This window comes from Pongo pygmaeus, chromosome 11 (genome assembly GCF_028885625.2).
Source record: "Pongo pygmaeus isolate AG05252 chromosome 11, NHGRI_mPonPyg2-v2.0_pri, whole genome shotgun sequence".
Lineage (NCBI taxonomy): Eukaryota > Metazoa > Chordata > Mammalia > Primates > Hominidae > Pongo > Pongo pygmaeus.
Window position 1 is genome coordinate 108825534 of NC_072384.2, and position 12236 is coordinate 108837769.

General features: G+C 37.1%; 1 protein-coding gene across 5 annotated transcripts in view; it reads left to right on the plus strand.

Moving 5' to 3' along the window:
• Positions 1 to 12236, plus strand: part of PTH2R (parathyroid hormone 2 receptor) — a 90219-nt gene that overhangs the window by 52792 nt on the left and 25191 nt on the right. For all 5 annotated transcript variants that reach the window (XM_054478418.1, XM_054478420.1, XM_054478421.1 and 2 more), the window contains exon 9: positions 4952 to 5018. In XM_054478418.1, coding sequence (XP_054334393.1) covers positions 4952 to 5018 — 67 coding nt within the window. The remainder of the gene's footprint in view (positions 1 to 4951; positions 5019 to 12236) is intronic.

The window sequence follows — 12236 nt, forward strand, 5'->3', positions numbered from 1 at the left end:
CTGTGAATACCTAAACTCTATAAAGAACCTGTCACTCACTGTTCCTGAAAATTAGAACTGTACAGAGTCATTGTCTTTAGGTGCAGCCTTCCTCCTACTTGCTTCAAAGCTCCCCATTCATCAGCTTCCCTCAGTTCTAAAACTTGTTGGCTTTGCATTTTTCCTTACTTTGATCCCTTTATGCTATTTGAATTTGTTAACAATTGAGGGTTAATGTTATCTAATTGACATCATTATTGCTATATATACACAGTGAGATTGGAAATCTCAAAGAAAACTTGCAATACCTGCTATTTGATTTACATGGGAGGGAAGTTGCATCAGTAAAGAGGTACTAATTAATGCTATCATGATCATATTCTGAGATGTGTAACTATATGACCTAGATTCAGGATTTTAGAGATGATAGGACTTAAGGCATTTTCTGGTTCAATCATCCCATATTAGAGATAAGGAAAATGTGATCCAGAGATATCATGACACCTTCTCAAAGCTCACCACTAGACTGAAGCAGAATTTTGACTCATTCATTCAATTAATTACATCATGTGACCACTGTGCAAAATATTTCACTTTCTTCCTAACTTATCAGGGTAAAATCTTGAATTCTACGGTGCCCAATTCTGGGATAATTGGATGAAGGGTCATTTTATATTTAATTTTGCCTATAAACATAAACTGTGTTGCCACTTATCTGAGATGATTTCAAAATTGCCTGATTCAACTTCACATAAAATTCAGCTTTTCTATAGATAAAGTTTTTGTGGGTTTTCTTGGGTGTTATCTGACCTATATAGTGCCATGTGACAACACTCTGGAGAGAGAGCAGATTTTAAATATCTTCAAAGGATGAATGGGGTTCATATTCATGTCTCACATTTGAGACTCACTGTTTTCTAATCTGGCCTTTCAAAGCGAAACCTCTGATTTTCTCTGCATCTTGGCTATTTAGAGATAAGCATGTCAGATCCAGTTTTAAAAGATACCTTAAACTCTATTGATATACAAAAGAAGTCTCTTTCAGATTTAAAATTCTATTAGGTGTTATTTGGGCTGGGCAAGGTGGCTAATGCCTGTAATCCCAGTGCTTTGGGAGGCCAAAGCAGGCTGATCTCTTTGAGGCCAGGGGTTCAAGACCAGCATGGCAACATGGTGAAACTCCATCTCTACTAAAAATGCAAAAAAAATTAGCTGGGTGTGGTGGTGCATGCCTGTAATTCCAAATACTTGGGAGGTTGAGGCAGGAGAATCACTTGAATTGGGGAAGCAGAGGCTACAGTGAGCCAAGATCACGCCACTGCACTCCAGCCTAGGTGACAGAGGGAGACTGTCCCAAAAAAAAAAAAAAAAGTGTTATTTTACTAAGGTCAGCTAAGATAATCGAGTAGGTTGGGCAAATTAAATTAAAAAGTGAGCAATTTTGTTCTCTTTCTTTTTACTTACAAAAGCAAAAACACCTTACAAGGTAATCTTATTATCTTCTCTTTGCCTCATTCGAAGGAGATAAGAGATGCCAATGAGAGAAGAAACCAATAACTTTTGGGGTCAGCTTCTCTCGCTTCTTCTACTCTTACTGATTGTAAGTTGTGGAGAGAAGGTAGTACTCAGCCAATTCAATTCTCTGGATCCCTCAGGCAGAACAACACACCTGTTTTCAACCCTGACTGTAGGAAGTTCCACTTTCTAGTCAGACCTTTGTATCTCATGCTTCACCATCCAGAACTGCATTTCCTAGAAGGTTAAAGTTTATTTAAAAAAATTTGAACAGAGAGTACTTTCTGGGACATGTTAACAAAGAAAGTGTGAATGGGAACATTGAAGAATTAACTAAAAACAAGCATTAACACCATTTTCTTTAAAAAGTTTGAAATCTCAGTTTTCTTTCCTATATCACAGGGCAAATTTGAAACGTTGACACTGAAAACCATCAAAGACAAGTGTTTCATGTTTTTAGAGGTAGCTGGTTTTGACCTACTTCCAAATGCAAGCATTTTATAGAGCCTGAATTGTATAATTGAATCCCAATGTGTTAGGAGACACCATGGTGAAATGCCATTAAAGCAAAGAAGGAAGACTGTGAAGATATTATCAAATGTCAAAAACTGAAAAGAAAATTTATGGAATCCGAAAGCCTGGTAGCTTAGATCTTGGCTAAGTGAATCAATGTTCAATTTACAGTCACATGATATATGCCACCTTCCTTATGGTAGAAAGCTTTTTTAGGGTAGTGTGATTCTGCATAACTCAGTAACATTGTCTTTTATCTTTCTTGTCTGATTAAATAATGTGAAAAACAGATACATGTAAATAATGCCAGAAAATATTCAATAACATGCAAGTGTAAGATTTTTGTGTCTTAAATTTCCATGTTATTCAAACTTCAAGACCATTGAATATGTGCATTTCATTTTGGTTGGACCAGAATTACACTTTAGTGTAGGGTTCTGGTTGATTTGGCTGTGGTATATTCTCCCAGTGGAATGCGGAGCTGCTGAGCTCTATTGGTACAGATATGCAAAGAAATAAAAAATACGCTTTTAAAAGGAAAAAGCAAATTGCAGAATAGTGCATACATGACATTTTTGTATGATAGAGGAAAGTAAGAATATAACCTTTGTATTTGTTTGCATATGCATAAAGAAACATGGGAAGCATACACAATAAGGTAATAAAAGATGTTATCTGTAAGGAGGCGGGTAGGGGCAGAGGCAGACAGGAGCATGGGGAGGACTGAGACATCTCAATGGTTGTCTTTTTATATAGTTTGATTTTTAAAATGAGAACATATTGCCTATATGTAAAAGTTAAACTTTAAAAAAATGTAGTTCTTAGTGTGTGCTGAAAATGTTTTACCCTTAAGGAAAAGTCAAAGTGGTATTTTATTATCTATAGCTTGCTCATTAATAAAAAGTAACTTCGTGATAAGTTTATTATCTAGAATTAAAAAATTATCATTATATCCCACAAATTTCTTTATATTATTTACCATTGCCACAATCAATATTGGGTTTCATGAAAAGAGAAAGAAACTTAAGACTTTCATTTATGTGTCTTTAGTTAAAAAAGACTGTTTCAAGTGTTATATTAAAGTGCCAAGTGGTACTAGTTTCTTATCATTTCTGTGCTATTTATCCCAGTGTAAGATCTTTACTAGTACAAACCAGATTGGGTGAGCATGAGTAAAACTTAATTTGAATTCAATTGATGTCGATTCAATCCAATAGATATTTATTGACTACCTACATACTGTTTTAGGACTTGCAATACATCAGAACAGAAAAACAACAGTGATCTCTGCCCATGTAGAACTTAAACTCAAGTTAGGGTGGAAGGGAAGCACCAAATATAAAAAATAGGCAAATTATATAATTTTTAAATTAAGTACTGTTAAAAACAAACTTTTAAAAATTAAGATAAGCTTATGGATCTTATACAAATAGAAATAGAAATAGATCTTATACAAATAGAAAATGAGCACCTGTCAAAGATTTTTTAAAAAATTTTTATTTTAGGTTTGGGGGTACATGTGAAAGTTTGTTCCATAGATAAACATGTGTCACAGAGGTTTGTTGTACATAATGTTACATCACCCAGGTATTAAGCCCAGTACCCAATAGTTATCTTTTCTGCTCTTCTCCCTCCTCCTACCTTCCCCCTTCAAGTAGACCCCAGTGTCTGTTGTTTCCTTCTTTGTCTGCACAAATTCTTATCATTTAGCTTCCACTTATAAGTGAGAACATGTGGTATTTGGTTTTCTGTTCCTGTGTTAGTTTGCTAAGGATGATAGCCTCCAGCTCCATCCATGTTCCTGCAAAAGACATGATCTTGATGATCTTGTTTTTTTTTTTTTTTTTGTGGTTGCATAATTTTCCATGGTATACATGTACCACATTTTCTTTATTCCATCTGTCATTGATGGGCATTGAGATTGATTCCATGTCTTTGCTATTGTGAACAGTGCTGTGATGAATATTTGCATACATGTGTCTTTACGGTAGAATGCTTTATATTCCTCTGGATATATGCCCAGTAATGGGATTGCTGGGTTGAATGGTAGTTCTTCTTTTAGCTCTTTGAGGAATCGCCATACTGCTTTCCACAGTGGTTGAACTAATTTACACTCCCACCATCAGCGTACAAGGGTTCCCTTTTCTCTCTAACCTCACCAGCATCTGTTATTTCTTGACTTTTTAGTAGTAGCCATTCTAACTGGTGTGAGATGATACCTCATTTTGGTTTAATTTCATTTCTCTAGATATTTTAACCTCATTAATTAATGAGGGAACTACTAAGATGTTATGATTGGTTCCAAGGAGAAATCTAAAGAACCACATTTACATTCAGTACAATAAATACCAAAAATTTACAAATAAATGCAAAAACTACTCAATATTTACAGGATACTAATCAATTACATTCCACTGAACATCACAGCTAATTTTCATTTCTATGGACAAGAATAGTTTGCATTCATTTTCTATTCCATTTATATGGATAAGAATAACTTGCATTATTGTAAGGATTCTACAATTTTTGAAGTAAAATAGAATTGCTGTAATGTCTGTGAGAGAGAACTTTCTTTATCAATGAGTTTAAATGATCATGGCTCATTCCAATAATAGTAAAAGTGAAGTATCAATTGTATGACATTTAAAAGACTATTACCTTTTGTGGCTCTGGAAACATGGTTGACTCTTGTCACTATAAAAGTAATTCACTAATATTTATAATTCTCTACTCATCTTCAAGGGGTAGCTAATAATATGAAAATCAATACCCGTTACACTTTTTCCCCCCACTGGCTTGGGTGTTTTAAGATAAGATTTCTTTGTCTATTTGTTTCTTAATTGGAAGTGTGGGGTTGGAGTTTTTGGTAAAACTTAAAATTCTACTTAATACTACCCATTTGCTTTGCCAATTTATTCATGACAGCTTTTTTTCAATGTCTCAGGTGCTGGGAACTTAGTGCTGGAGACATCAAGTGGATTTATCAAGCACCAATCTTAGCAGCTATTGGGGTAAGTTTAAAAGTTAGTTAAAAAAGAGATGAAAAATTAACCTGCTGCTAAAACCCAGAGACAGTGTGTCTGTCACTGCATTCCACAATAGATTTGAGAAACTCACATGTACAGCAACATCTATTGGGAAAGTCTGGGACAGAGATCAGACCGTTATTGTGACTGACACTGAGATCCATGCAGAAAGCCTTCCTTTAATCAGCTAGCACTTGGGGTCAATTCTGAGACTTCAAAATATCTATGAGCATTTATAAGTTTAGGAAGTTGGAAGGCCCTATGTCTCCTTTTCATCCATTATATTATTTTACCACTTTAACATTCTGATCACCTGGTAGTAGGTCAGTGTGGCAGGGAGGGAAATGTGGAATAGCAGGAAAACAGAGAAATTACTGAGAGAGAAGAATGGTAATATGATGTATAAAGTATTCCCTAAAGCTTTTATTTGGCATGCTTCCCCCAAGGAGTTAAGTACATCCTATACCAAGAAATATCCTACATAATTCTATCTAATAGGTATTAGATAGAATATTAGAATTGAAAGTAATGGCAAAAAACACAATTACTTTTTCACTAACCTAATAATAGGGAGAAAGACCACAATGCATGTTGCACTGGACCTTATCTGCCTATAATATTTCCAATGCACATTGCATCTGTGTTGCAAAGGAAAACAAAATCACACACTTCTTTGTATCTAATAAAACTTATCAAAATGTTTACTCTTGATCTTCTTTGAAGACTTTAAGGCATCAGCTTCTTTTGGCTTGTTAAAGAAATTATACCAACCTTGTGTTTTCCTGGTGTTCATGTATGTAACACATATTACAAGCATTTTAAAAAAATAATTACTATCTTGATAATAAATGTTAAATTAGAAAACAATGTAGCAACTTGATTATTAACTAATTTTGATGTTTTTCTTTGTTTCCCAGTTTCATATTCCTCTTGTTTTCTTTTGGACAATGTGTCACCTACTTTGTCAGAAGGGCAGCTGTTAATTAATTGAGGTATTGTAACCTCATCCAAAGAATCAGATAAAAGCTTATTTACCTCATAGGAAAAATGCATAAAGAAAATAGGAGAGATCAAAAGGAATCTTCAGTTTAGAAGCCCATTGAAATAAATGTTTAGAGAGGGAAATAAAATACAGAACACGTTTAGAGAAGCTATTTTGTATCCTTGCTAAACCATCCTATTAACAAATTGGTCCCAATTCCATATATCCTAGGAGAAGCTCAAAAATCGATTATGGATGAATGCATGGCTTAAATGTATAAACACCTGTAATTTTAATTTTTAATGTAAATGAAATGCTGCTATATTAATTTAGTGATAAAAAATCCTAGATCTGTAACTATATCCCTGAGAGACATCAGTGAACTTAAAGATAAAAATTAACTCCTCAGATTTCCCTTTCACTCATTGGTATTTAATCCTTATTTATACTTTCAAGCCTTTTATTTTCCTCCTTTCTAGTTCCTCCTCTGTGTGTTTGCTTCTCCATATCTTACTATTATCTTTTTAATGGAACAATCTATATCTTATTACTTTTTCTTTGCCTTCAGTGTCTTGTACTGAAACTGACCAATAAGAGTTAATTAATGCTCTTAATTTTACCCACATTTTAATGTAATGATTATGTAATGATTAAGTTTGATTTTACATTTGATGAAAAGGAAGGACCTATTGAAATCCAAGAGATCCTTGTAAAATTATCAGGAATTGAAGCAAAGGACAGTGGAGAAAAGGAAATCCTAGGGCATTTTCTATGGAAATGACTGATTTTTATCCAAAGCTTTATAGTTTGTTTACAGATCTAAGTCACTCACATCATCAACGTGGATGAAAAATTTATTTTCTGAGATTTGTAACTTGCAATGTGAAACAGTAAAGCTAGGTGATTAAAGGGCTTCTGAAGATTCGCCGTTGGTGAAGGAGAAATAGAAGTGATGGCACACTCAATAAACTTTGAAGAAAATTAATGTAGAAGGCCATTTTCATCTTCTTGAGCTAAAATTATGACAGTTCTAAGCTAAGAATTCTGAAGTACTTTTCCTACATTATGAAGTTGATTTAATCTCAAAAATCACAGCTGAGACTCAAGAATATCTTTCTGTTCACTAAGAGTTACCTTTTTGTTTCATTATTATAATTTAGTGTTCTCACAATTCCCTTGAAGGTTCTTAACTTACTCACAATCTACTAGTGTATCTGAAAGTTTTCATAAAATGTCAAGAACTGGATTTGAAATAAATAATTTACTTATTTTAATCAATAATTTAGAGAAGGCTGAGTTATGAAAGAGAAAAACTAAAAAAGCAAGTGGAAAACTAAAGGAAAGAAAAAATAGAATTATAATGAAAAGCTCCAAGGTATAGTTTTCAATTCAGAAGAGGGGAATATCTCAAGAGACAAGAAGATACACCTCAAGAATATAGAGCTCCTAGGAGAGAGATTTGGCCCTCCTGGGAATAAGAATGTGGAAGGCCTGTGTGGATAATTGTGTGATGTGTAACACCAGGTAGTTAGATTGCCAGTGGCACCGGTTCAGAGGATCAACTTGAAGCACACACAGAAATCCTGGAAATCCAGGAGCTTGGATTATACATAGTGAACCCAAGTTGATATGTTTTAAAACCTGGATTCCAAGGACAGTGATTATTTCACTTAGAATGCCAAAGACCAGAGCTCTGTAAGCATGATTAACATTCAGGAAAAAAACTAATTTAATATCTGCATTGGAAGTAAATAATAAACACAAAATCATGAGCAAAGGTGGTAGTAATTAATGGGGGAAATTTATTCATCATAGGTTGGCAAGTGGTACGAGAGCATTCCAATGGTCTGTGCCGAGGTTGAGTGTGGGTGTGGAATAGTGTCAAGAGCTGAGGCTGCAAAGGAGGCTGGGCCAGACCCTGAAGGGGCTTCTAAGCCTCACTAAAGAATTGACACCTAATCTTGCAAGGGATGACAACCAAAGGTTTAGACATTAGAGAGTGAAGGAATCAGGTTTTTCATTTGGAAAGATCTCAAGGCTTCGTTGAAGCTGGCAGTGGGTAACCACTGTGGGTGTCTGCTGGGTGGGGGTTTAAGCCACGGTGATATGAAGTGGAAAGGACATGGGGCTGAGAGAGTTAGGGCATGGAATTCTGAGCACTGTCCCTTCACACTTGGCATACATATTTTCCTCATTTCCATGACCTGGTCCCTTCTTCCTCCCCCATCTCATGTCACCTCATCTCCCTCCTGCTGCCTCAGCTCCACACAATGGCTTTCTTTAGTTCCCTGAACATGCTACACTGTTCCCACCTCAGGGCCTTTGCCTGTGCTGTTCTGTATGCCTACCGTACTGTTCCCTCTGCTTGTCCATTCTTCCTTCAGGTCCCAGCTTACGGACAACCTCTTCAGACATCCCTTTTCTGACCACTTGACAGTGTCACAGTGATTGCAGCATAGGCTCTGGGTGAGACTGCCTTTGTTAGCATCCCAGGTCAGCCCTTTTGTTGAGTGTGCAGGTTGAAATTTTATGGTACAGGCTGGCCTTGGGCAAGTTACTTAAACTCACAATCCCCTTTTGCCATCTAAAAGATGGGAATAATAGTATAGATTATGAGAGTTAATCATTGGGCTGCATTAGGAACAGTGGCTGGCACATAGCGCTATAAGCATTAGCTATTATCATTTTTACTTTTCACGTGTTAATAACTTGCCCACAATCCAGGTAGAGTTCTCCTACTACCTGCAACACATTAACTTGAAAAATGTCTCCATAAAGTCATAAAAATAATGGTTTCTGGACAGCAATAAGGCTAACACATTGTACCCTGTAAATCAGTAAGTGGCCGTTCAGATCTGAGGGGACTCCCAGGGATGATCTGGCTTCCCAGACTCCATGGTCCCCTAGGATGACACCATGATTGCTTCTCTGTTTGTGCATAGGCACTTCTGATTACAGAATGTCCACTCTCCTTGTATCCCGTGAAACCTGGCATACCATTGGTGTGACTATTTTTTAAAAGGCTATAACGTTATCTACCCAAAATGGTATAATTATTAACTCTTGTTGGTAGGAGTAGAGCTTATTTTTACCCTTTTGTTAAACATTTTAGTATTCTCCATTTTAGGGGTATCAGAAGGCTTTACTTTATATTCGAGAAATCGATATTTACATTTTTAAAAAGTTATTAAGCTCTCACTTTTGTAATTTTCCAGGTAAACCATCCCATGATTCACCTTCTATTCAAACACAATAAAACATGAGGTGAGAAAAGTATAACATAATGTTATTTTCACTTTCTCTTTCTTCCTATGTGAGGTCCTGTTATTAAATGCAATAAATATTTGATTAAAAAGAAACCTCTTCCTAAGTACATTCTATGATCCTCCCCGTGACTTGCTGGCAAACCAGGCAGACAGTAAGTCAGCACCCCTGTGGTGAACCTGCCGGGCACCCGAGGTCTCTTCTCTCCAGGTCTGCGTGAAGATGTAAAGACGGGGAAAGCTCTGCCACACCAGTGCATGATTTGTCTGTCCAGCCCGTTTGAGATGCACATGGACACAGTATGAAGGACCAAGGAGATCTGCCCTTTCTTGGGAGTGATGCCAAATGTGTCACAGTAGTTACAGCATAGATTCTGGGCCAGGCTGTCTTTGGTAGCATCCCAGGCCTGCCCTTCTGTCGAATGTGCAGGCTGAAATTTTACTGGGCAGGCTAGGCTTGGGCAAGTTTTAAAAACTCAGGGTCCACTTTTGCCATCTATAAAATGAGAATAGACTGGGCATGGTGGCTCATGCCTGTAATCCCAGTGCTTTGGTAGACATAGGCAGGAGGCTCGCTTGAGGCCAGGGGTTCAAGACCAGCCTGGGCAACAAAACAAAACCCCTAATTCTTTTTCCCATAATGACTGTACCTACTCACACTCATACTAACAGGGTACACATTTTTTTTTTCCTCTCCACATCCTAGCTAATGTTTATCTCTTGTCTTTTTGAACTACCAATGGCCATTAAGCCATTCTTTGTTTGTTTTTTTGAGACAGGATCTCACTCTGTCACCCAGGCTGGAGTGCAGTGGTGCAATCATGGCTCACTGTAGCCTTGATCTCCTGGATTCAAGCGATCCTCCTGCCTCAGCCTCCTGAGTAACTAGGACTACAGGCATGTGCCACCATGCCCAGCTAATTTTTGTATTTTTTGTAGAGATGTGATTTCGCCATGTTGCCCAGGCTGGTCTCAAACTCCTGGGTTCAAGCAATCCACTCGCCTCTGCCTCCCATAGTGCTGGGATTACAGGTGGGAGCCACCATGCCCAGCCACATGAAGCCATTCTAACAGGCATGAGGTGATAGCTTGTGGTTTTGATTTGGATTTCCCTGATAATTAGTGATGATGATCACTTTTCACATATTTGTTGGCTATTTGTAAGTTGTTTTTTTTTTTTTTTTTTTTTTGTGATGGAGTCTCACTCTGTCACCCAGGCTGGAGTGCAGTGGCGCGATCTCAGCTCACTGCAACCTCTGCCTCCTGGGTTCAAGCGATTCTCCTGTCTCAGACTCCCGAGTAGCTGAGACTACAGGCATGTGCCACCATGCCCAGCTAATTTTTTTATTTTTAGTAGAGACGGGATTTCGCCGCGTTGGCCAGGCTGGTCTCAAACTCCTGACCTCAGTGATCCGCCCGCCTCGGCTTCCCTAAGTGCTGGAATTATAGGTATGAGCCACCGCAGGGCCAACTCCTTTTTTTTTTTTTTTTAAATATTTTAATGCATTTTGGTAGCAAACTGACAGGAACAGCGCAAAAACAACATTAAAAACATGTACTTGCATGTAGAATTATTCAGAAAAGTATAGTGAATGGATGGAATTTACTGTATGATAAAAGTGCTACAAACACCAGTTAATTGCTGTCAAGAAATTTGTTTTTTTAAAAATCCAAATGCTGGCATTGTTCAGAAAAATGCAACAGGTCTACTTATAACTGCTATAAAGGTGAACTGCTGAAACTTGTTCAGCTGAAACATTTGGTGTGCATTAATACTTTGTTTCCATGCATTTATATTACAAATTCACACAAAAACGGAAATGGAAAAACTGCCAATACCTGATTTCTATTCCCTATTTTTTCACTCGCAGTCATTTACTTAGGTGCCTTTTGACTCCATGGGGGCAGCAGCAGGGGGAATCTAAAGCTCAGAAATACCAATAAGAGGAAGAAGAGCTTTTTATTTTTTTCTTTGAGAATGAAATGTTTCCCATCATAGTGGATTGTCAAGCAAGTTCTCCATGGATGCAGCATGGATGTCTTTTGGCATAATTGTTACACATTTGGTCTGGATTGCACACAGCTCGGTGTCTCCAGAAAGGCCAACCTGATAGATCTCACTTGTTTCCTGCAAAGCTCCAGCAACTGTGCTCTGGATGTACTGATCTGCTTTGAAGTCCTTAGCAGTTTCTTGCACCAGAAGCTAGGAGGAAAGTTTATGGATTAGGCATTCAGTGGACTTCTGATAACATCTAATTTCACCAGGTGCCTTGGTATCCAGCCTGTTAACAGTGAAGTTTCTTCACCCCTCCAGTAGATGGCACACTGACCTTTGTAGTTTTTTTGTAGGTTGCTTTGAGGGCAATCTGCATAGCATAGAGACCTTCTAACTCACCCCACTTGGGCTTGGAGAGCTAGAGCTCTATGTCTTCTTTTGAAAAACGTCTATTTAGCTCCTTTGCCCGTTTTTAAATTGGGTTGTTTCTTGGTATTCAGTTGTCTGAGTTCCTTATATAATTTGGATATTAGTCCCTTATTGAATACATCAATTTTTATTGAATACATTAAATACATAAATATTGCAAATATTTTCTACCATTTCACAGGTTGCCTTTTCACTCTATTGATTGTTTCCCTTGCTGTGCAGAGGCCTTTTAGTTTAATGCAATCCTGCTTGTTAATTTTTGTTTTTCTTGCCTGGCTTTTGGTACTTATTTCTAAGTATTTTATTCTTTTTGTTGTTATTGTAAATTGATTTTGTTCTTAATTTTTTTTTTGATAGTTCATTGTTTGTACAATTTGTTCAACATTTCAGCCGAATTCTTCTTATCAGCTAGCTTTTGGCATCTACCCTAGGGAAGCAAGTGCTTACATTCCATCCTCCTTGGAGACGTCAGACTTTCCTTAAATTTCGGGTTAATTGGTCATCCTGTAATTTTGTTCTCTGATGCATTTTAA